Source organism: Gopherus evgoodei, chromosome 1 (genome assembly GCF_007399415.2).
Source record: "Gopherus evgoodei ecotype Sinaloan lineage chromosome 1, rGopEvg1_v1.p, whole genome shotgun sequence".
Classification (NCBI taxonomy): domain Eukaryota; kingdom Metazoa; phylum Chordata; order Testudines; family Testudinidae; genus Gopherus; species Gopherus evgoodei.
This window is the reverse complement of record NC_044322.1, coordinates 42,224,309-42,250,243: the sequence shown is the minus strand read 5'-3', so window position 1 is coordinate 42,250,243 and position 25,935 is coordinate 42,224,309. Positions and strand designations below refer to the sequence as shown.

The 25,935-nt window shown below is 41.2% G+C and overlaps 1 protein-coding gene across 2 annotated transcripts in view; it reads left to right on the top strand.

The window, feature by feature from the left end:
- FLT1 (fms related tyrosine kinase 1) overlaps window positions 1-25,935 on the top strand; it is a 159,943-nt gene that overhangs the window by 75,812 nt on the left and 58,196 nt on the right. Inside the window, exons 12-14 of one of the 2 annotated variants that reach the window (XM_030562729.1) lie at window positions 10,004-10,112; window positions 18,113-18,403; window positions 23,573-23,719. In XM_030562729.1, the coding sequence (XP_030418589.1) occupies window positions 10,004-10,112; window positions 18,113-18,403; window positions 23,573-23,719 (547 nt within the window). Of the gene's footprint in view, window positions 1-10,003; window positions 10,113-18,112; window positions 18,404-18,552; window positions 21,432-23,572; window positions 23,720-25,935 lie in introns of those variants that run through there. The other variant, XM_030562736.1, reaches the window with a different exon arrangement.

The following is a 25,935-nucleotide window of genomic DNA, read 5'->3' as shown; positions in this document are numbered from 1 at the left end:
AGAAGTAGGCAAAGGCAGTACTTAAAGGACTGGGTGAAAAGTTGGATGGCATGATGCAAGGAGGAAAGAACTGAGAGGTGAGCTGGGGTGGAGCTGGGCACCTAAGAACAAGGATCTTAAAACTGATGTGAAATGACAGAGGAAACTGGTGAAGGGACTGAGGGATGGAACAACAAACATGATTAGAGCATTGAAAGGATAGTTATTCTGGATGGAGTGGAGAGAGGAAAACTGAGACATGAGGAGGCCAAAGATGGTTACAGTAATTAAGGCAAGAGATGAACAAGGCATGTTCAAAAGTTTACTTTTGATAATCAAGGTAAGTGTTTGGGTCTTGCCTAAGGAAGAGTATCCAATTCTGTCCATGCTGTGTGTAAATAGAGCATTAGAGCCGTATCAGGTGATGGTTCTTATTGGTTTGGCTTCTTGTTTCAGTGAGTTGGTTTGTTGTCTGTATGGAAATATAAATGCAACCTCTAGTTTATTATTAAGTTTAAGTGCCCCCACCCCCGAGTTTGTATGGGTAAAAGAACACAGGAAGGGTGTGCTACATTATTCATTTAGTGATACAGAAAAACTATGGCCATGACAGTGTTTTAGTAACATTTCCGCTGAAACTTCTCTAAACAGACATTGAGAAACTTGAGTGGTATCATGGAATAAGTCAATGATGTAAGCAATAATACTTAATCATCAAATAACTGTTCAAGTGATTCAATTCCCACACCCAAAGTTTTCATTCTCACATTGGACTTTCCCATTGATTTTCTACAGTGTAATAACTCACATTATTTTTAGATTCTTCGTATAACCTGATCTATTCAGTTCTTAAGAAACATCAGTTGTGAGTGCTCCCAGCTAAAATTAGGACTATATTTCATGCAGTGCTAATACTGGCAGTATCCTTAACTGGAGCAACAACTCATTGCAAAGGCAATATGTGGGTGACCTGAAATTAAAATAAAGTAAGAAATGGTGCTTTAATCTATACATGTGTGTGTGTGTGTGTTGCCTGACACTTCCCATTATAAGATCCTGTTTTCAGTTGCATATGGCTGCCAAACTTCAACTGTTTGGGCTGGAATTTTTCAAGCCACGTGTTTGCCACGGGATGAATTTGGTTTTGAACTTTACAGCCAAAACAGTTCAGCTGTTTCCAAGAATGAGGCTCGGGAAAATACATTGTTTTGCCCATGTTAAAAAATCCTGGCAACCTTTTCTTTCAAAGGCTCTGACACCCTCATGCTTTGGGGTAGGGACCTGAAATATGGCAGAGATGGGGGCTTTCTTGTGAGGGCTGTGCCTTTTGGTATCCCCATGAAAATCTGTCTGAATTTGGCCAAGTTGTAAGCCTTTTATAAAAAAAAAAATCAAAAAAAAAATCAGAGTTTGCACATGTGCAGTGGGTTTTAACAGCTAAATTCCCCAAAGATGTCATGTGCATAGGGCATGCTTCTGCCCAGGGCTAAGCAGGACTTTCCTTGCAATTGCAGTTCTGGGCTTGTGTAGGCTTTGCTGGATACAGTCATCCAACCGAGAGTGGGGAGATTCTATGCCTTGCATTCAGTGACCTCCTTCCAGCCCCACACACCCCGCTGGGACCAGGCAGTGTGGAGGAGAAAGCTGCCTGATTCAAAGGCAGAGGAGACAAGGCGCTGGGAGTGAGGGCAGAAACTGGGGTTGAAGGCTGGTGGGCAGGGAAGAGGGAAACTGGGACTGAAAATCTAGCAGGGTGAGGAGATTAGGCTTGCAAACTGGAGCAGAAACTAAGACTGAGAACCAGTGGGGTGGGGGGTAGGAGATAAGGAAGGAGGAGAGACATATCTGACAGAGAGCCAGGGTGAGTGGGAATAACTAGGACTGGCTGAGCAGAGATTGGAACAAGGCCCCAGGCGGTTGGGGAGAGGAACACTGAGATTGGACAAGGAGCTCGGGAAGGGACATTTGGATTGGGAGCCAGTGGGGATGGCAAATGTGGGGGGGGGAACACGAATGGAGGCCAGAGGGAGGAGAGAGACCAACTGGATGAAGAATTGGTAGTGGGGGAATGTATACTGTTTGAGCAAGGAGACTGGGGTGTGTGGGGGGAGAGGGGCTCCAGGTTTTTTGATGCCCCAAGCAAAAACAAGAAAACAAAAGTGGAGTGCTGCCCCTTGAAAAGAAACGCCCCCAAAGGGCTGGAGCGCCGCCCCATTAGAAGTGCTGCCCCAAGCACGTGCATGGAACGCTGGTGCCTAGAGCCAGCCCTGGCAAGGAGACTGGGAATGGAGAGTCTGGAGTAGTGAGACTAGGACTTGCTAGGCAAGGAGACTGGGATAAGAAGTCTAAGGAGTGGAGACTGAGACTATGTAGGCAAGGAGAATGGGACTGGGACAAAGAGCGAGAGTTAGGGAAGAAACAGGATAGGGACAGGTTGGAGCAAAAGAGACTGTTCCCACTAGAACATGCTCCCCCCCAGAGACTGGAATGGAACGAAAGATCCCGGAGTCTCCATTCCTCTGCTTTCTGAAGCTTTCTGAGAAAGTGTGTGTCTCATCTCCATCTAGTGCTGGTCTGCTGGTCCACATAGAGGATGACAACCTACTACAGCTGTCAGCTGCTGTGTTAGCTCAAGTGTCAGATGGCTGTGCTATGGCTCAAAACTCCAGCCCTGCTGATGAAACCATGGCGCTGTCAGTATGATCCCACAAGACAGAACTACTGTTTTTTCAGTTTGTTTTTCTGAAAAACGAGGAATTACACACATACAGACTAAGTTAGAAGAAAACCATGAGCACTTAGAAGTTAGGAAATGCCAGAGTTCAGGCTACTTGTGCAACCTTAATTCAGCCCCCTTGTGTGTATTTTCCGTTATGATACAGTCTTCAATTACATGATTATATTCTAGTTTTTCCAACAGGACTCCTGCCTCATGGGGCGGGATGAGGATGAATCAGAACGGTGTAGTGAAGGAGACTCTTGTTTATAAGATCCCTGCTTCGTTTTCTGCAGAGGTCTGTAGGGAATGAGGCAGAGGGTTCCAGAAAGAGAAGAGGTGGTTTCATGGTTAAGGCAGTTGAATGATGCCTTAGATAAATGTATTATGTCCTTTCCTCTACCACAAAATTTCTATGTGATGCTAGTCAAGTTACTTAAACTAAACTTTTCCAAGGTGGCCACTAATTGTGTGTTCCTCATTTTCTGGGTGTCTGATTTGCAGAAGTGCTGAGTGATCTCAGCTGTGATGAAGTCAATGAGAACTGTATTTTGTACATAGAGAGTGCTATGTAATGCTAAGTACTCTCATAAATCAGCTCCTCAGCATCTCAAATTGGGCACCCAAAATTACTGGATACTTTGAACCCTAAATTTTTAGTGCCTCAGTTTCCCATGTGTGAAATGAGGATAGTACTACCCCCTTATCCAGGGGACTTGTGAAGATTAATTCAAGTTTGTGAAGCATTCAAATATTATAGTGATGCATGCCAGAGAAAAGCCCATGAGGAAACTAGTGATTCTGTCTTTGGAGCAGGATTGAATAATGAGCTGTAAATAAGGCACGGGGCCCGCACATTGAACAATGAGGAGAGAACAAACTATTGAATAAACTGCTCATTAAGTGAGCATTGTGCACTGAATGACGCAGGCTTCTCTGGAAAAAATTGTATGTGATCATGTAATTAAAAACTAAATCATAATGCATATGTACAAGAGGGCCAAATTAAGGTTACACAGGAAACCTTAATTCTGGAATTTATTAACTTTGGGGTGTTTGGCTATGAAACCCTGATCATTTTTAAAGTAGTTTTTGGTGTGTGTGTAATATATGGTTTAGTGAGAATAAATACATGATCGTGTAGTGTGGTATGGTATGAAGGTTTTATTTATTTATCTATCCATCCAGCTACTTACATGGCCCTTATCACCATAGTATCTACGCACCTTATTGGCATACGTTTTGGATGGAAGTGTCATTTATGAGTGGCAAAGCCACTTGACTTCAGGCTTTAGGATAAAATGCAAACTAAATATCCAAATGTAAAGGTTTTGCAAACCTAAAACTAGTCTTGTTTTTGTCCCTCTTTAGTGTGATTGATGATACCATCTTTGGTCACAGATGTGTAGGTGCCTTTATAGTTTGTGATGCTGCAGTGTAAAATACAAACACATGCAGGACAGTAGTTTAGTAAAAATGTGTCAAGGACTTACATATATTAGATCAATAATATACCACCAGTGAGAGTGTAATGAGGCTAATATTTTGAGAAGGTAGGGATGGATCTTGTGTGTTACGAGTTGTGGAGCCATAGATGTGTCTATGTAAAGTCAACCCTAACAAATGAAACTATTTCTGATAGTTCACCCTATATTCTGGTTCTTCTGGTTCACATCTAGCAGAGCAGTGGAGAATGTGGGCAGTTTTAAGCATGTGGCAGTCATACTGTTTTCAGTAAGACTGCTTATACACTGAAAGTTACTTATATGCCTAAGTTCTTCGGAGGATCTGGGCCGTGGGTTGTACTATTTATTTTAAGAGCATTACTGCAGGATTTTAGCTTGCCTCATTTTCAATGTACCATGCATAATTTTTCTCTGGGGTGTCCCTCCTCCTCAGTGCTACTAGGATTTATTATCACTTTTAAAGAATCACTTCAGAGGGGCATACTGGGTGGGGCCTAGGGTTTGACAACATTGAGAAAAGCATGACTTGGCATGTGCAGTTGCAGAACTGTAGCTGCCATTGGCTCCTTGACATCCCTTCCCTCCAGGTGCAACAGAAGCAGAGAGTCAAATGTTAGTGCATTAACCATATGGCATTGAATAAGAAGGCCTTATGGGTGCAGCCAGGAGTACTTTGTTGCTTGTACTACAGCTTCTTTGGAATCAGCAGAATGCAGGGCCAATTCTAGGGGCGGACGAGTAAGACGATTGTTCTCGGGTACCTTCTTTCAGGAGGCTTTGACTCACCACTCATGAGGAGGAGAGGCACTGAAAATGTTTTCTGCCCTGGCCAGCAAAATGGTTAGGGCTGTCCTGCCACTGCTTTTCCCAAGGGATAATGTGTTCTGCTTGTAGTGCTGCTGAAGATACAGCTCTGCTTAATGAGCAACGAACTCACTGGCCCTGAAAGCATGAACTTAGGAGAAAAAGGTTCCCCATAACTTTAGTCCATGTCCTATTATTCAATTTGGAGATATTTCAGGAGGTGTTTCTTATATTGAAAACAATGTTTGTTCTGAAGGTGAAGCCTGTTGTCCAGATGTTTCACATGGATACCTTCTGCCAATAGTTGAAGCATACTAAGTAACATCATTGACACAATTAAAACAACACAGTGATGTGCTCCAGTATTTCAACAAGGGTCTCCCACAATATGGCCTCCCTCTCTGCAGAGGTGCATGTAAAGACCTTTTAGGAGGCAGGGAGGTATCTTCCCCAGGAAAATTGTCAAAATGCCAACCATGTCCCTCTGGCCTCTCTGCCATCCATCTCAACAGCATGAGTTCTTTGTGTAGGCTCTTACGTGAAATGGGACTTTAATGTAGAAACTCCTCATCCACTGCCAGCATGTGGGGATGAATCAACCTGTTCTTCGTCCTGCCTACAAATATTTCGTCACCTCTCCCAATCAGTGTGCTTGCCCTACTGATCCTCCTCCCCATCAGCCTCAGATATGGCCACCCACCATTTCAGCCTCCTCCTTGCTTTCAGGATCTCCTCTTCTCTCAGCTGTTAATGATGGCAGCAGCAATATGTGAATAATCTGTCCAGCCTCTGACTTGGAAATGTGCCTTCTTTCTTAGAACTTAATACTTCAATTGGCCTTGGTTGGTTTGATACAAGAAAAATGTTGGTGGAAATGTCTAATGGGAGCTAGCAGATACCAGCCTTTACCTTATCATAGCTAACTGTGGCATCCGACTGCTGCATGTTGTCCTTTTCTGAAGATAGCACTGCTCCGGCCAATTTCTAAACCTCTTCATGTTGCAGAGAATGTCAGATGCTGAAGGAGTTAGATGATATGAGGCCAATATCAAATACTCTCTTTATGCAACACTATGAAGAAAACACACACCTCAGATAGGTCCCCAAGAAGCCTATTTACTCCATATACACAATCCAAGACTAGCTACATACACACTGCTTCTCTGAGTGTTTTCAGACAGCTTTCACAGCACGGAGCACAGTGTGCACCATTAGAAGACTCACAGACTATTAAAGGGATAACGTCTTATTATAGAGTTAGAGATAATTGAGGCGAGGTTGGGGCATCTATGATCCTCTAGTCCGGGATAGCATGGGCCTTCTAATTTCACCCAGTGATTCCTGCAGTGGAGGAGGGGAATTACTTGTGTCTGAACTAGATTGTCTGTTTCAAAAAGACATCCAATCTTGATTTAAAGACTAGAAGTGGTGGTAAATGTACCTTTTCCCTAGGTAAGCAGTTCCAATGGTCAACTGACTTCACTGTTAAAAAGTTACATCTTATTTCCAATTATATTTTTTCTAACTTGGCCTTTCAGCCATTTTCCTGCTAGATAAAAGGGCCCAATAATATCAGATATCTTCTCTCTGCATAGATACTTACAGACTGTGATCAAGTTGCCTCTTAAATCTCCTTTAGATAAGTTAAATCAGCTGAGCTCTTTAAATCTCTCATGACAGGGTATGTTTTCCAGCCCTTGAATACTTTCTGTGGCTCTCCTTTGAACACTCTCCAATTTTTAAATGTGCAGACATCAGAGCTTGGTCCAGAATTCCAGCAGTGAGCTCACCGAGGCTGTATCACTTGATATTACTTCACATCCATTTTGCATAGATGTAAACAACTACACAAAGTATCTGGCAGGAGAGACACAGGCCTCAGTCTCTGACTCTACTGGTATCTGATATTTATTTTATTAGACTGAAGCCCATAATATATTATTCCTGAGCCTGAGGCCTATGTTGTAAATACTCCTTCTGCAATTCCCCCAGTTTGTGGGAATTAATTTTATCATCCAATACTTTGTTTGACACAATCAGGTCTCTGTTTTAAAAGGGAAATTTCCTCTACAGCATAAATTTTCTCAATCCAACAGATTTAGATATATTAATTATCTCTGTATAGAGGCCTGTTCACTCCTTTAGATGTGTATATAGTATTACCTCAGTAATTGCCTTAGGTACTTGTAGTGTATAGGAATTTGCTAGTGCAGAGTGTGAATTTATGTTCATATCACAGACCCGTAACCCTGCTAGAGTTCTCGCTGATTGGACACTCACTAGACTCGGTGCTTAATTTGTACCGAAAGAGGTACTGGGACTCCAGCAATATTTTTACATTCACAACTGATTCAGCAAGCCCAGAGGTGATGGGGCTATGAACTGCCAAGCCCTGGTACAAATTAAGCACTGACCAGACTGTTATGTTTGGGGCCCACTGAAGTGAATCCCATGTACTTTAAGCCTCTTGAGAATGAGCAGAGTCCAGACACTGCTCCTGGCTGAGGTCTCTGGGCACACACTTGGGGCCAGATCCTCTGTCTAGCTCCCCTTCTGAGAGCTGAGACTCAGTGAGCCAATTGCCCAGCTCCTGGGACCTGTCCTGACCCCCCAGGCTCCCCCATAGCTTAAACACACCCACACCCAGAACTCCACCTTGTGGGTGCTCTGGGTTTACAGCTTCACTCTTCAGGAGCACGTGACAGTGCAAGCCTACAGAGACACAGTCAGACTTCTAAACATAATTACTCTGACTTAGCATGAAAGATACACAGATCTAGGCAAAATAACAAACACATCTGTATGCATTACCCTGCTTCAGTTTCCTGTCTTCTCTAGAGAGTTCTTTGGTCTTGGGGAGAGTCCTCTGTGATGTTCAGGATCTTTCTCCTGCAGTTCATGGCTTCGTCTCAGAATCAAGTCGTTCATCTCTCTCTACGTAATTAGCTGCCTCTGACCTTGACTGGTCCCACAGTTAAACCAGGCCCCTCTGCCTGCCCACCCCCCACTACAAAAGCATGCCCAAAGCTTCCTATGTGTCTCTGAGTCCCTTGAGTTTTTATGACCCCCTACGAACACCTGGTTTTTTGGTTCTGTTGCTGGTGTTTTCTGCTTCCCCGCTCTGCTGACATGTTGGAGGAGCTAGCTTCTCCCAGCTTCAGCCAACCCACTCTCCCAAAGGGTTTTCACCTGAATACACTACTATGAAAGTTTAATGACTGACAATTGTCCCTGGTCTGTTAGACATGCTACAGGCCCTGTCAACAAATGGTGGATTCCCAAGTCACAGAGGCATTCACTGATACAACAATTTCATAATAACCACTTCATAACATCAACCAGAATTCATAAGCTGAACAAACAGACCCCCAAACTATCACAGTTCATAAACACTGTTTTTGCCATGTTTGACCAGCACTTAGTGACGAGCTGAAGAAGATCACTGTGCCTCAGTAAAGAGCAATCATGTTGATCTTGACCCATGACTCTAGTTACTGACAAAATGAACAGAAGAAAATATTAACTGCACTAAAATTATTTTTGAAGGTTTATGAAAATAGATTTTAAAAACTCAAACATGTTAATCGACACAGATGTATCTTTTCTCATTGCTGCCTATCACACAACTCTACCAGTAATGCCAGCTTAACACCCCTTTATCTGCTCTTCTTACAACCATCGCCATGCTTTTATCCACACCATTCCCTTTGAGGTGGCATGAAAAATGAATGAATGCCCTTCCTGAACCACTCTGCAGTCCCATTGCTCTGTCTGCATTACAAGTTCTCCTCAAAACCTACTTCTACTATGATGCCTGTGCAAAATAAACTAAGAATGGCTGGGTTGACGCACAACTGGGGAACTAAACTGAATTATAAGGATGTGATCAGCCACAACCATTGTACTTATTTTCCCTACCCATTGTCTGTTTATCCTTTTAGATGTTGAGCCTTCATATATATATATATATATATAAAATTAAGAATACCACGTAGCATTATTCAGAGAATCCCCCTCCCCAAAATCTCTATCTTAGGTACCTCTAGAGCCCCTACTAACATGGTGACTTAACACCTCTCAATCTTTAATGTATTTATCCTCCTAGTACCCCTGTGAGGCAGGGAAGTACTGTTAGCCCTGTTTTACAGATGGGGAACTGAAACCCAGAGGCTAAGAGATTTGCCCCAGGTCATACAGAAGGTCTGTGGTGGAACAGAGACTTGAATCCAGGTCTCCCATGACCTAGACCAGTGCCCTAAGCATTAGACCATCCTACCCACCACTGTGTATGGTATTCCCTCATGTAGGCATCAGGGTAATGTTTTTCTCTGAAGCAATGTTAGATGTTACTGTGTCATGCCCTTCAGCTATCTGCTCATACAAATTATATCACCTCAGGAAAACATTCAGTATGCTAGGTCTTCTAAGATGGTGTGATCATAATAGCAGAGTAGAGGCATGAATCATCAAAGCAGAGTTTTGACTGCTACTATATTAACTATATTAAAACTGAAATCCAAAAGGAAAAAAATGTGAAAAAGAAAGGGGTGTGAAAACTCTGTCCTGCCCCTCCCCTCATTCATGTAGCAGTTACAAGAAAGAATGAAAGATGCCACCAACTCATCTGTTATGAAATGGAGCTCCATTTTCCCAGTGTTATCCAAACAACTAAGGCGTCCCTCACCTAATCCCTTTGTTGGTTGACTGACCCACGGGCAGCCTCCTAGGGTAGAGCATGCTATGCCACACCTCATGTTTTATAACCTGTCATTATTACATCAGCAGCATGAGATAAATCAACCTGAAAAGCACATTCAAAGATATGAGTTGTAGTGACTCTGATAATGGATTGGTCTCCTGGGCAGCTAGTTTCCTGTTATTTTTCCATCGTTACCAGAGCCTGACATGGTGACACCTCCTACTAATCACCGCTGAATGAATGGAGCAACTGAATCATATTAATGTCAATAGGAACTTTTAAAAAAAGGGTTCAAACAACTTAATCTAACGCGAGCTAAAACTCTTCTTGCTTTCACAGACTGCCAGCATTCTGACTGTAGCCGAAGCCAAATCTTCTGGAATCTACAGCTGCGTGGCTTCCAATAAAGTAGGAAATGCTGAAAGAAACATTAGCTTTTATGTAACAGGTAAGGTACAATCCATTCAGTAACTAAACACCCGCCCTGGTCAGAATGTTGCATTTGTTAAGATGTCATATGGTTTACACTTCTGGGTGTGATAATTACTATAATGGAGGCAGATGTTAACTAATGTAATATTTTTCACTGCCTCTGTGGTGGGTTTCCACAGGACTGCTGGGACCTGGCTGATAAAAAGAGGATTAGCAATAATCAACAATGATCCATTATCAGCTTTCTAATGAAGATGCAAATTGCTCATGAAAATAATGGTCTCTTGCTATGACTTTTTTCTAGTGTTTGATGACTTGCAGTCAGCACATGTGTAATGTTACTTTATAATTTGTGAAACCCCTATCAGGCAGCATCAAGTGTGCTCATGTTATGTATCAGTTTCTGCCAACTATTGCCCTGAGCATGCATCAGGTACCTTGCAAGCAGAACTCTGTGCCTGCCCAGAGTCCCACTGAAGGCAATACAATTCAGCACAGGCATATGGATCTGTCTACCTCAGGAACATGTTGCAGGAGCAGGGCCGGTGGATCGCATTTGACCATTTTTTTGCAGGTGTATCTCCCATTGACACCAATGAGTATTCTTTACACAGATGACAGGACCCAATGCCTTCTACTACCACCTTCTGAGGAAGATACCATTGTATAATATAGGCCCATATAGGCCCAAACTAGCAGGTGTTTTAACTATGTACATGAGTAATTCTAGTGACTTCAGTGGCATAAAGTCAAGCATGTGCACAAATCTTTGCAGAAGCAGGGCTGTAAGGAGTAAATGCTGGGCCTTCAAGAGCTAAGGAAATAAATGGGAATTCACTCACAATAGCCAGTACACAATTTATCAACCATCATGTAGAAAGGTCATGTTGCAATGGAGCCACCTTCTGGTTGAAGGTTTTGTGTTGGCTGTGACACGATGCATTTACCAAGTGTGGACTCACGGAATGCTAGGCTTACATTAATGGTCCAGCATAGTTTTGAAAAAGATCCTGGCAAAAGAAAATGAGATGTAATCATTTAATAGAAGATATTTTAGAAACCACAGACCAATCTATCGTTAATACTAAAAATGAGAAACCTGCCATAATCTCACAGCTGAAAAGGGAATACATTTTTGATTAAGCATGTTTTGTTGTTGTTCTTGCTCTAATTTTGTAATCTGCATTGTTGTTGATCTGTTGCCTGTCATTCTGATCAACTTTAATGAAAATAATGCTGGTACTATGCTTCCCCTCCCCATTTTTTGGATTAAATTTTACACTTTTTGAAATGTTCTGACCAACTCTAATAATACTCTCCCACATTTAGGAACTGTTGGTTGTCTGTAAATATAGAAGTTCAGTAATAAAACACCAGAACTAGGCATTGAAATGTAAACATAGATAAGTGACGCACGGTGAGGTTATTTGTAAAATATGAAAAAGAAAAATATTTACTTGTTCTATTCATAGATATGGCAGAAGTATTTGCTGACTAAGAGTTCTAGAATCATAGTTTTTGTTTGCTTTCAAGCATTAAATTGTGTACGTTTCCTTGAAAGCTAAAACCTTTACTCAAACAATGAGATTGTGATTTCCCACAAATTGGCTCTCTAATCTGTCTGTGGTATTGTCTGTACATATGTCACATAGAGACTTTACGTGCATCTTAGGGCAGCGAATAGGAACAATCTAATCAGCAGTCAGTGTACTGGGTACTTGCTCTTTTAATGCACAAGACATTGAGTTGTGTGCTCTAGCCCTATCTCTTTAGGAACCTAATGCTCTGTGTAAGACCCTGAACCCAAGTGAAGAAGGTTTTTTGGTGCCATAATACCTGCCTGTTTAAAGTTTTCAGTTGCTCTCCCACCTAACTGTCTGATACTAGAGCATGACGGCAAACATCATTATATTTCAGGGTATGAATTGATTCTTAGCTGGGAGCAGAAAAATCATAGAATCATAGAAATGTAGGACTAGAAGAGACCTCAGTAAGCCATCCAATCCAGTCCCCTGCACGGAGACAGAACTAAATATTATCTAGACGATCCGTGACAGGTGTTTGTCTAACCTGCTCGTAAAAATCTTCAGTGACGGAAAGTCCATAACCTCCCTACGTAATTTGTCCATTGCTTAACTACCCTGACAGATAGAAAGTTTTTCCTAATATCTAACCTAAATATCCCTTGATGCAATTTACTTCTTGTCCTGTCCTCACCCTCCTTTTTATAGAAAACTTTTATGTACTTGAAGACTATTATCATGTCCTTCCTCAGTCTTCACTTCTCGAGACTAAACCCATGTTTTTCAGTCTTTCTTTGTAGATCATGTTTTCTAGACCTTTAATTGTGTTTGATTCTCCAGTTTGTCCACATCTTTCCCGAAGTGTCGTGCCCACAACTGGACACAGTTCCCCAGCTGAGACTTCATCAGTGCTGAGTAGAGTGGAAGAATTACTTTTCATATCTTGTTTATAACACTCCTGCTAATACATCCCAGGATGGTGTTCATTTTTTGTTGTTGTTGTTGTAACAGTATTAAATTGTTGACTCATATTTAGTTTGTGATCCACTGTAATCCCCAGATCCCTTCTTGCAGTACTCCTTCCCAGGTACTCATTTCCCATTTTGTATTTTTGCAACTGATTGTTCCTTCTTAAGTGTAGTCCTTTGTATTTCTCCTTATTAAATTTCATCCTATTTCTTTCAGACCATTTCTCAAGTTTATCAAAATCACTTTGAACTCCAATCCTGTCCTCCAAAGTGCTTGCAACTCTTCCCAGCTTGGTATTGTCCTCAAACTTTATAAGTGTATTCTCTATGCTATTATCCAAATTATTTAGATATTGAATGGACCCTAACCCACTCCATGATACCATACTTTACATGGTACAATGTATAATGGCAGAGAGGGTGGATAGCTATGACTTTCCCCTGAAGGCTTTGGTATTGGCATCCATTCAGAAATGGGATATTGGAGTGGTTGGTTTACTGTTGTCTGGAAATTATACATGGTTTCACTGGTCACACCCTTTGTATGTGGGGTAGTAAGACTGATATAAACTCAGCTTTTAAATCAGTTTTAAAAAATATTTTATTTGTCCTTTGGACTCCCAGCATGTCTTGAGACTTGAGCTGTGTGACCTATAAATTCCTGTTTGTCTACTGACATCTGATAGCTTTAATTAAACTCGGATTGTTGCTATCTGCTGTTTGCACATTTAAAAACTAAGTCAGGCTTCTTCTTCTCTCCCCGGCTTACAGCGCATCTAATTTGAAAGACCAAAAATACTCATTTGGATTCACACATTACTCTAGCAATTATGCTCTTTCAGGCTGAGGCCATTGTTCTAGTCAAGTAGCATTTTCTACTTCAAGTCAATTGAGAGTCTTTTTTTTTTTTTTTTTTTGGTGTTTGTTGAAAAGCGCACTTGGGGAAAAAATGACAGTCCAAAAAATGCTGATGGGTGTGAACAGACAGACAGGACACCGAAAAGGATTTCCTTCTAATGTATTCCAAACAGATACTTCAGGGCTAGGGTGACTGCTGGAGGTTTGTTTGTTTTTTGTGGGTGGGGCTGGGAGGCTGTTCTCACTTGGCTCTGACTTACACAAAGACTGAAAGTGAGACATGAAAATATCCAGAGAAGGAAAACATGAATACTTTTAGAGTCAGAAACTGCCCGCCACAGCAAGGGAGGTCAGAAAGAACAATGAACACGGAGAAGAGCCCAAGCATAGTCTAAGCAGGCAATACTTCCCTCTCCAATATAGCCCTTATTTTGAATTACTGTGTGGTTCAATCCTTGTCTTTTAGGTGGCAAGAAAGCCTGTGCTAGAGCAGTGGGAAGAATTTGGCGGGGGGGGCAGCTTCTTTATGTGACATGCCCCTCTCTGACAGTGGCTGAAATAGCAGCTGGAAAGTTAGCAGAGGTTAGGGCTGGAATTAGGGGGGATGGAACTAGGGGTGCTATTGCACCCCCGGGCTTGAAGTGGGTTTCCATTATATACAGAGTTTACAGTATGGTTCAAGGCTCTCAGCACCCCTCCATAAAAATTGTTCCAGCATCCCTGGGGCTGCTCCTGGCAGCACTCTACTTCCACGGGCTCTACTTCCTATAGAGAGAGATAGGGGCGGGGAGGAGCGAGAGAGCACAGGTAAAAGGCTAGAGATTATCATGTGGGGTCAAACCCTTCTGAGGTTGGTATTTAATTCTCATCTGTATTTTGGGGAGATTTATGAGGGTGCAACTTTACACCCCTCGCTTGAGGGGAGTGCGATTTGGGATCTCCAAGAAGTAAATCTGATATGCCCTTGAATAGCTTTTCCTTCCTATGGCCAGTCAAGAGCCGGGTTACTTTTAGGCTTTGTTTCAATGTGTTTTTAAATGTGCATCTTTGCCTTAGTCCATCAAATAACCATAGGCACTTATCTTATGCAGAGAAAATATGGAGTTCCCTCCTGAAAGACTTCCTGCTTATTGGTACTGGGGCAGTCTGGAGAGTAATTCCTGTGTGCCAAATTACACTGCGCTAGGCCCCTCCCCCTCCCCCTCCCACCTGTCCCTTCCCCTACTTTTGGGGATGTTTTGCTGGCACACAGCAGACCCATGGGTGTGTTTGCAATTACTGAGGGTGAGACAGGAACAGCTATGCCTTATCTCCCTGGTTTCCCAATGTCACTAGACGCGTTTTATTTTGAGATTCCTGATGGTGCTTGGCAAAGATAAACAAAATCTTCCATCAGGAAACCTGGGAGCTATTTCCACAGGAAGCTTCGAATCACTAAAGTAAATAAAACTTTTTTACATTATTCCAGCCATGTTACTTAGCTCGCCTCAGGCTATTAGATTTGGTGCTAGGTGTCAGATATTAGGAGTTTGGAGTCTTTAAACAAATTATTCGACTAGAATTTAGTGCATTTTGCTTTTGTCCTCAGACTTGGTCTTTTTTTAAAGTGTTTTTCTTCACTGGTGACATCTAGGAAATGTCCCAAATGTGATACCATAAAGGAGTTATAGCTATGTTATTCTGAGGGCGTATTATCCTTTCATGTTAAAAATAGGTCATCTCCCGCTGAGTCTCACGGTCCTCCTTGATTTCATCGTAAGAATTTTGCTTGGCTTTTCCTAGCCTTTTCTGAGCACTGACATTTTCAAATTAAAAGAATTTCAGATGGATGCTTTGCTATTTCTTGACACACTGGGTCAAATTCAGAGCTGGTCTAAGGTGATGCTGTAACTCAAGTAAACCAGATAGTATGCTTTAAGCAAGAGTTGGGCCCAGGGAAGTTGCTGTACCTCCTTACAATAAGTCTGATTATGGCCTAATGCAGGGGTCAGCAACCTTTCAGAAGTGGTGTGCCAAGTCTTTATTTATTCACTCTAATTTAAGGTTTTGCATGCCAGTAATACATTTTAACGTTTTTAGAAGGTCTCTTTCTATAAGTCTATAATATATAACAAACTAGTGTTGTGTGTAAAGTAAATAAGGTTTTTAAAATGTTTAGGAAGCTTCATTTAAAATTAAATTAAAATGCAGAGCCCCCTGGACCGGTGGCCAGGACCCAGGCAGTGTGAGTGCCACTGAAAATCAGCTCATGTGCTGCCTTCGGTGCACGTGCCACAGGTTGCCTACCCCTGGCCTAATGTTTTAAAACAAACCAACAAAGAGTCCTGTGGTACCTTATAGACTAACAGACGTATTGGATCGTGAGCTTTCGTGGGTGAATCCCCACTTCATCAGATGAAAGCTTATGCTCCAATACATCTGTTAGTCTATAAGGTGCCACAGGACTCTTTGTTGCTTTTTACAGTTCCAGACTAACACAGCTACCCCTCTGATACTAAAACAAACCAGTTACCTCAAAGGCAAGTTTGGCTCTCAAGAACTCTTGATTTACATTGGTTTTTCTGAGTTCAAAATCTGGTCTCATATAATCCTGGGTAAACCAAAGAAGTTGCAGAAGTTGCTCGTCAGCACCAAATATGGCCCAATAGCTCTTATTTTTCACTCTCATCCCTTAAATGTAAAGTTTTCCCAATGTCTTTGTGTGTGAGAGAGGTGAAAAAAGGCCAGACATTATAAGAGAAGTGTGCCCATATCCCATATCTTATTCGTAGATTCATAGATTCCTGGACTGGAAGGGACCTCGAGAGGTCATCGAGTCCAGTCCCCTGCATTCATGGCAGGACCAAATACTTTGATTTAGCAGTTTCCGTTCAACTCACCTTTGACATTTCTGTATCAACGGAATGGAGACTCCACATTTCCTTCTCATTACAACAATAAAGGTGGATTCAAACCACAAATTGTAGGTCTCTCTCTGGTTTCTGAGCACTTCCAAAATTGGAGGGAGTTTGGATCTGGGATTTGATACGAGCTCATTTACCCAATAGCTAACCGAATGGATCCATCCAAAATTAATATAGGGAAGTACAGTGTTAAATGTAAGTCTTGGTCAAGGGGAGTCCATGTTTCTGACAGATAAGACAAGTGTATGAAAGCATGAAGTACAGTAATTCCATGTTCTAACAGAACAGACTGGAGTGCTAGGGAATAATAATGCCAGAAACAATCCCTGTTTCTATTATTTCAAGTGAAGTTCACAGACAAATGCTGTGGAAATTAACAATTAGAGAACAAGTGAAACCTGCCACCTTTTGACATTAAGTTATATAAGTCAGGTGCAATTAAACAAGAAAGGGGAACTAATTTTAAATTAAACCAAGAGAGGTTCCATTTTGGAACAGCAATTTTAATTTGATTTTCACCAGGAGCCTTCTAGTTTCACTGAAGCCACTGGCATAATTCACATTGGCTTCCATGGAGCAAGCTCAAGCCTCTAAAGGCTGTGTAATGGAGTATAACCAGGCATGGGATAGCCAGCACTTTCCAGGCAAAGGAGGCTGCAATTTTCTGATGATGAACCACAAATCTACTTTTATTTTTGTTGGCTGAAGTAACAGCTGGTCAAACTACCCATTATGAATCATATTAGTTATAAATTTTGCAACATTTATGTTTAGCAAATTGTTGATGAGCTGATCCTGATTTTCTTTGAATTGACTCACTTTTTGCAAGTGTTCACCTAATAGTTTGGAGGAATAATTTTCATCCTATAGGCTGTTTCTGACCAAATATTAGCTCTATAGTTGGTCACCTAGGTCACATGGTATTGTTTCTGGTCTCTACTTGAGTGACTAAAATAGCTTACTTCTGGTGTGAATTCCCAGAAAAATAATCATTAATTCAAATAATCATTAAATCTTCAGGATTTGCAAGAGCTTTAATAAATACCTCCGAGTTGTCTGAATACTCATGAATAACAAGCAATCACTTTAATAAAATGTTGTGACCTGCCTTGTGCACTTCTATTGCCCAATATATTCACACCTTTTAAACTATTGCACTAGCTCTAGCTGAAACCAGATATTTCTCTCCCTGATCTTAGTGTGCCCTTTTTCAATACTTTCTGCTCTTTGTACTCTACTGCAGACTGTCGTAGCATGACGGGCCAGATCTTCAGCTAGGGCAAATCGCTTAGCTCCAATGAAGTCAACTGAAAGATGCCAATTTACACCAGCTGAAGAGCAGCCCTCGTGTATCCATTACGAGTGGAGAGTGCTCTCTTTGTTGAGTCAAGTGAGAAGAACAGAGGTAGGGTGGGTGAGATAATATATTTTATTGGACCTCGGCAAGAGAGACAAGTTTTGAGGCCACACAGAGCTCTTCTTTGTGGCTCAAAAGCTTGTCTCTCTCACCAACAGAAGTTGGTCCAATAAAAGATATTACCTCACCCATCTTGTCTCTCTAATATCCTGGGACTGACACAGCTATAACTACACTGCATACAAGAACTGAGGCAGTCCAGGGTGAAGGAAGAAAGGCTAGAGACTTTAGCAGGAAGCCATTGAAAATATTAGCTGAAGGATCTTCAGGCTAACAGGAAAATAGAAATAATTTTAGTTTTGACCAATGATTTTCCTATAACTAAAAATGTTCTTGATTTTTGACAGATGTGCCAAATGGATTTCATATTAATTTGGAAAAAATGCCCATTGAAGGAGAGAACCTGATATTGTCCTGTTCAGTCAACAAATTCCTGTACAAAGACATTGCTTGGATTTTGCCAAGAACAGTTAATAATCAAACAAAAGCAAAAAAGCACATCATTAAGGAATACTCCACCACCCTCATTCTCACCATCAAGAATGTTTCCCTGGAACACTCAGGGACCTACGCCTGCAGAGCAAGGAACATATACTCGGGGGAAGAAGTGCTTCAAAAGAAAGACGTTACGATTAGAGGTGAGCACTGCAACAAAAAGGCTGTTTACTCTCGGATCCTCAAATTTAAAAGCACAAGGAATGATTGTACAACACAAAACACTGTAAAACATTAAAGGACTCATTAAAAAGTCACAGTTGTCTCATATCATCTTGATTTTTTATTACAGTTGCTACCTTTCAGGCTCTGAGGTGGTGCACCTCCAAAAATGGGTATGGACGTAGGAGGAGTAGCGAAACAAAAACATAACCAGTTCAGTTCAGACGGGTGTGTTCTGCTTTGGCAAAGCTGGTGGAAGTTGGGGTTTGGAAGATCCCCTGTACTGCATTGTGTATGTTGTGTTGTTGTGTCCGTTGCTGCCTCCTACTGAGTGATAATGAAAACTTTGGACCAGTTTTATCTTCCACTTTGGTATCGGCCTCTTCGAAAGTCAAAGCTGCATAAACTGATTAACTTTATAAACTGCTGGTTTTGGTCAACAATGGACATTTAATAAGTTAATTTTGAAGTGTGGAATGAGGATTGAGATTGACTGGACTATACGTTTTTATTTCAATCGGATTTTGGTGGATTTATAAATATTACCTGCTGAGCAAGTTCTAATGCTTATTTATTTGAAATAATTTTCTATGCTGAGTACATTAATCTTATGAACTATCTTCTCGAGGAAGGCCCTGTGGATGCAGGAAAGAAATAAAAATATTAATATAATGCACAGACCTATCTTATCATTTTTTAAAACTGACAGAGATGAACCCTGTTTCTCCAAATAAATCCAGGTTGATTTCCCATTGCTGCATTGGTCAGTTTTAAAGTTAATTATTGCACTACCAAAAAAGACCTGTGGACATCAGCAAGAATTCTGTGGCTGGCATGAGGACAAAAGACCTTGTAATGTTATAATTATCTCATTAAAGTAGAAGTGCTACACTCATTCCATTGACAAGCCTAAAGCCATCACAGTGAAATGCTGAATACATTCTTCCAAATTTAAATTTAAAATTAAGGCCATTAAAAAATCCCTTCCTTTTGGTGTGCAGATGACAATAGGATTTATTATGGGGATTAAGAAATGGCCAAACTACTGAAGGAGAATTAAGGGTAATCTAAACTTCCTTTTAAGCATTTCCTTTTTACATGATTTCACTACGAGTTGTTTCTGTGTATTATAAATCCAGTATAAGGAAGAAGTTACTATTTTTAATAGATCTAATAATTTTATTTTTTTACACTATGTAGCTTTTATAATTTTGGTTTCATTTATGACTTATCATTTATAAAGGATTTACATAAGCCATAACAAAACAAGCCAGAGTGACCAAAATAGCCATCACAAACGGAACAAAGTGGCTGTGCTTCTAAAATAGAGGGTGACAACATGACAACTCCTTGGTCTTGGGAACTCACCAGACTGTTTCCTCCTTTAGGTATTGGGACTGTGTCCCACGGCCAAACTGGTCTTTCACGTGGGAATTGCTTTTGTCAAGTGTGAAAGGGTAAACAATAGCATTTCCCCATCATGCCAGCTTCATGGAGCCTAAAATGCTTAGAAAACAATTAGTAACCTGGAAGTTGTCAGAGTAAAGAAAAGAATAATCGTTTAGATCTTGAAATGTCACCTACAGCCTTCTTGTGTACAGTAGCTCTTTTGTTCATTATTAGCATGATGGTTCCCAGAAACAATGTGTTCTTGCAAAGGAATTTGGGTCTCTTTCGCTCTTTTTTAAAAAAAAAATATGCTTAAAAAGCAAGTGAAATGATAATGGTAATTGCTTTTAAAATGGGGCAAGCTTGTTTTGTTGTGACAATGCAGGGCTCCCTCTTTATGGGACTGTGCTTGAGAAAACATTTGGTGGCCCGGTGGACTGCAGTGACAGGACTTTATGCATTTTTAATGGAATTGGAAGCCAGAGTGCGGTAGCTTGTAGCAGTCAGTTGCTGGCAGCAACCAGGTAATATGAGCCTGGGTCACAAACTGATATTGTGATTAGAAACTGTCCAAGTGACGATGTATATCACATTGCCCTAAGGGACATCTTGATAGCCACTTCCTAGTATGGTGTTGGCCAAGCCTAATGATGCTGTACAATGCTATGTTAGTGCCCGGTCAGAGCTGCCAGTGTCGGACGGTGTGGAAGAACCTCAGTGAAACTGTGTGAGGAAAAGGGTTCTGCATTTGATGATGAGATACAGTTATTGTCAGTGCTGATCTCATCAGATTAAACTGAAGAATCATGTCAATTTCTGGCTGTTTCTCTAACTCCCTCTGAGTAGCATATTACTTGGAGAGAATAATTATGTAATTTAAATTTATATTCTTTTTTTAAAAACGAGTGTTAAAATGCAACTATGTATTTATATTTTCAGACTGGTTTTAAAAAAAAGGAGCATTAAGCATACTAAGGTAAAAGTATGTGAAATGAAAAGTTATACAAAAAGTGCTAACAACTCTTCATATTTTCCCTATTGCTAAGGATTGATTTTGTGATAGAGCTTTTGCATTCTCACAGCAACAGTGTCACTTGGAGTCACTGTACTCTGAAGTTATAGGGCCATGCTCTGCCCTCAGTGACACCCCCATGTAACTCCACTGGGCCAAATTCTGCATACAGTGAGGTTCCCCGGGTGTAACTGAGGGCAAAACTGGTCCATCAGCCCATGTTTATGACCTCACAGAGAGACATGATGGCTATGATGCTAATGTGCAACATTCAGCTTTAGGGGTGAGACTTTTCAAAAGCGCTGAGCAGTGACTTCGCTCTGCTCCTACTCAAGACAATAGGAGTGTTACCTGACTTCAACGGGAGCACAGTTAGGCCAACACTGAGTGCTTTAGAAAATCCCATCCTATGGCTTCACTCCAGCTTCAAACAGAGAAGCAGGTGGTCTGGGAGAGAGAAACCTCTTGTTTTAACCACTTCCTTGAAAACCCTCCAACTATGGCAAAGAAATTCTTTAAAATATGTGAATGGTAACTGGCTCAAAGTTTTAAGCAAGAAAGTTTTGCTCACTATGAAAACCCGTCTTTAGTGTATGGATATAAACAAATTAAAATTAATCAGAAATAACTTACAGAATGTGTGATTTGCCTTTGTTCTGTCATCCTGTCACACCTCATTTTGGATGGGTTGGTTGTGTTGTTCTGTGGGGATTATTTATAAATACAAAACTTGGACCAAGTGACTTAAATCTGTGTGTGAACATATTTTCAAACAATACATCTTCATGGACAGCTTATTTTGCTAAAATGGAATCACAATGTAAATGTCCAGGATCCATAGCTGAAAAGAGGGCAATCTTGTTCGATGGGGAGAAATCATTGTTGATGTTAATACGAATGCATATAGATTTGATGAAGAATATACATCTGAACTTCACTCACTGGAATTGTTGTTTGTTGATAAGAACAGATTATTTGTTACACTATAAACATATAAGATAATGGTCATTGCCCCAAAGAATGTACATTCCAGCTTGGACATAGACAAAAAGTCAGACACAGATGTTTCATAGATATGTTGGAATTGATTTCAGGGGATAAACGTCTAGCAGAGGTCATTCATTTCAGAAATTCTGAAAAGCTTTCAGTGCTTTTGAGTTTATACACATTATATAAATGGACTAAGAACTAGTGTGAAATGTATTGGAGAGTTTTTAATCATGTCAGATAGTCAGATTATAGTGGAGATGGAAAGACCTGTTGGATCATGAAGTCTGCCCTTCTGAAAGATTAACATATAATGCTCCCAACAAAAGATGTGTCAGACATTAAACTGATGCTGTACTTGATTTTAGCATATAGATATATGTTGCTGTGAAAAAGTGAACCCTAATCTTGGAAGTTTCCTTGCAGAGAAAAATTACAGCATCAACCAGTTCCTGCAGGAACTGGGAATTCAAGGAAATCTGCAATGCAGTGCAGGACTGTGCAGGAATGCACTGCACTCTACAGGACCAAAGTACCAAAGGGATAATATAAGAAGTTGCAAATGTGGTAGAAAAGTTGTTGCTGTACAATCACCATCAGCTCTGGGGCTATCCTCCTGATCTTGGTCATAACAGCTTTCAACTTTGTGCAAGAAGGAAGGGGGAAATTGATTGGTTTGGAGATGGGGAGGAAAACAACATCAGGATTGTCTGCTTGCTTTGGGTGCCCAGGGATGATTTAATATTGTGCTTGTTGAACTTTTTGGGGAGGTTCTTATCCTTGGTTGGGGGATGTGCATGCTGGACAGAATCAGAACACGCTGAGGTGTACTTCCAAAACACTAGCTAGAAAGTCAGTGAACTCCATTTTATTTCATACATTTGAATGAACTTTAATCTGTAAAAGTGGCTTATGTAAAATAGGAATTATATGCTGTTATTTAGCACTGACCCTGGAACTGGACTTCTGCCTCTGGAATCAGTGTTTTAGACACTTGCATTATGGGAAAGAATGTTGCCTGGGAAAAACAGACACATTTCTCACAAATGCAAGGACTATTTATGTTTGGCTAGCTGTCATGTGGTTTTGTTGAGATTCCTTGAGTTCAGCTAAACACAAATGCCAAAGATATATGAAGACTTGGGGAGGAGGGAGGATACAACTCAATGATTCAATGCTCACACTCTGGTTTTGAAGTATGATTGTTTACTGAACAGGGCTCACAGTAAAGTTGATCTTTCCAGTGAGTAAACTATGTAAATGGTATTCATGCACAGACTAGTATATATGCAACATCTAATTGTATAAAGCTATCGCTAATTCTGGAGTGTTCTAACCTAAGGATCAGATCCCTTAGAATCTATTTAAAGTCTTGCCTTTCATAGTTCATTTCTCCTGAAAATATGTAAAATCCAGAGATCACAAAGAGTCGATACTTTAGCTTGTAAGAGAATGAATGCAGAACACTTGTCTTAACACAGCATCTGTTGTTGGATTATTTCCATTAGGATCTGTATTATAACCAGTTACAACTGATGAAAGGAAATTATCTCAAAAGGAAAAGGCGTCACTAAGCCACACTAAATATTCTTTTCAAACAGGGATAGTAAGTAGGGAGAGTGTAAGCCTGGAATTTGGTAGAATGTCTCTAGAAAGAGCTGACATTTTAAAACCTCATTAATGACCATGCAAGAGATTATTTTAAACATCTACGCACATGATTAAAGGAATGTAATCGTTGAACTCTCGTTTTATTTTGTAGCTCAGGAAGCACCATCTCTCCTGCGCAACCTCAGTGATCAGATTGTGAACACCAGCAATTCCGCTACTTTAGAATGTCAGGCTCAAGGCATCCCCGAGCCCCACATATCCTGGTTTAAAAACCACGAAGAAATACAGCAAGAACCAGGTGAGAGCTGCAAACATGCTTTCCCCTCCTCACTCTCTTATATCTGCTCTGTATCTCTTCTGCTATGTCTACACCACACTGCTTTTGGCGACAGGTCTGTGTTGCCACAGCTGTGCCGCTAAAAGTCATGCAGTGTAGCCGCTGTTTGTCAGCTCGCCTGCCGACAGAAAACGTCCACCCCCAACGAGCAGCATTTGCGTTGTTGGCAGGACACACTGTTCACACTGGCACGTGTCGCCAGCAAAACTTGTGTCTTTCAGGGTTTGTTTTTTTTTAAATCACCTCTGAAAGACAAAAGTTTTGTTGTTCAATTACCAGTGTAGACATAGCCTTAGATACTTATGTCCCCCTGTTACCATAGTATCCGAGCACTTCACAGTCTTTAATGTGTTCATCCTGACAACACTCCTGTGAGGTTGGGCAGGACTTTCCCCTCCCCCCTTTTACAAGTGGGAGATCTTAGCCTCTCTGTGCCTAAGTTACTTTTTCCCACAGTCACACAGGAAATCCATGGGAGAGCAAGAATTTGTGCATGGGTCTCCCAAGGCTGGCACCCTAACCACTGGACAGGTCTGGTATTGGGATACCAGAGCAGAATTGGAATTCATCTGCCTGTAATAGCGGGGTCCGTTCCTCGTGTAGCATTGCATCCTATCATGAGAAACCCAGGAGCTGTTACTGTGTTGGACTTGGATTTGCTTTTCTTGCCGTAGCTCGAAAAGAGCTGGGGGCGGGGGCAGTTTAGCGCTGGATTAACATTGCATTGGGTTCAAGGCTTAGTTGGGCTAAATGTTCAGCTAAAATGGCATCAAAATCATGCAAACCATTCTGGGAGACTTCAGCCCCATTTGATGGGAATCTTGGATGGGGGAAATGTAATGAGATTTCAGCCATATCCTAACCAGAACTGGAAAATAGGGCTCTATTGGTTTTACACTTGATCTGTAACCAAAGTTTGACTACAGGAATTGGAATCCAATCCCCAATCCCTTGTAGCAAAATCCAAGGAGGTTTGTGTTCAAGCTTCTAGCTTTGGCCATCTCTAATTATCTTGTAAGGAACGTAAGCAACTGGAAAAAGCTTAGAATATTTACCAATAATAATCCCCAGACCACAGTATGCTCTTGCAGGAATAAGACACCAGACCAGATATAGGACCCAATCCTGCAAACACTCAGTACTGAGCACATTGGTTACAATAGGACCAACGTGAATACTCCCATTGACTTCAGTGGAACTACTACCTGTGTGTTTAAAGTTAAACACAAAAAAGTGTTTGCCTGGATCGAGGTCTAAGCCCAGTACTAAGCATTACACCCAGAAATAAAGCACTTTCAAGACCATTGCCATAGAAGGAGCTTTCTTACTAATGTAAGTGCTATATAAACACCAGTGATGAATTCAAACTGGAACAGGTTCAGAGATGGGTTACTAGGATGATCCAAGGAATGGCAAACCTGTTTTATGAAAGGAGACTCAAAGAGCTTGGCTTGTTTAGCCTAACCAAAAGAAGGTTGAGGGGGGATATGATTGCTCTTTATAAATATATCAGAGGGATAAATATCAGGGAGGAAGAGGAATTATTTAAGCTTAGTACCAATGTGGACACAAGAACAAATAGATATAAACTGGACACTAGGAAGTTTAGACTTGAAATTAGATGAAGGTTTCTAAACATTAGAGGAGTGAGGTTCTGGAACAGCCTTCCAAGGGGACTAGTGGGGGCAAAAGACATATCTGGCTTTAAGACTAAGCTTGATAAGTTTCTGGCTGGGATGGTATGATGGGATAGCCTAATTTTGGCAATTAACTGATCATTCACTATTAGCAGTAAATATGCCCAATGGACTATGATCGGATGTTAGATGGGGTGGGATCTGAGTTACTACAGAGAATTCTTTCCTGGGTGCTGGCTGGTGAGGCTTGCCCACATGCTCAGGGTTTAGCTGATTGCCATATTTGGGGTCAGGAAGGAATTTTCCTCCAGGGCAGATTGGCAGAGGCCTTGGAGGTTTTTCACCTTCCGCTGCAGCATGGGGCATGGATCACTTGCTGGAGGATTCTCTGCAGCTTGAGGTCTTCAAACCACAAATTGAGGACTTCAATAACTCAGACGTAGGTTAGGGGTTTGTTATAGAAGTGGATGGGTGAGATTCTGTGGCCTGCATTGTGCAAGAGGTCAGACTAGATGATCATAATGGTCCCTTCTGACCTTA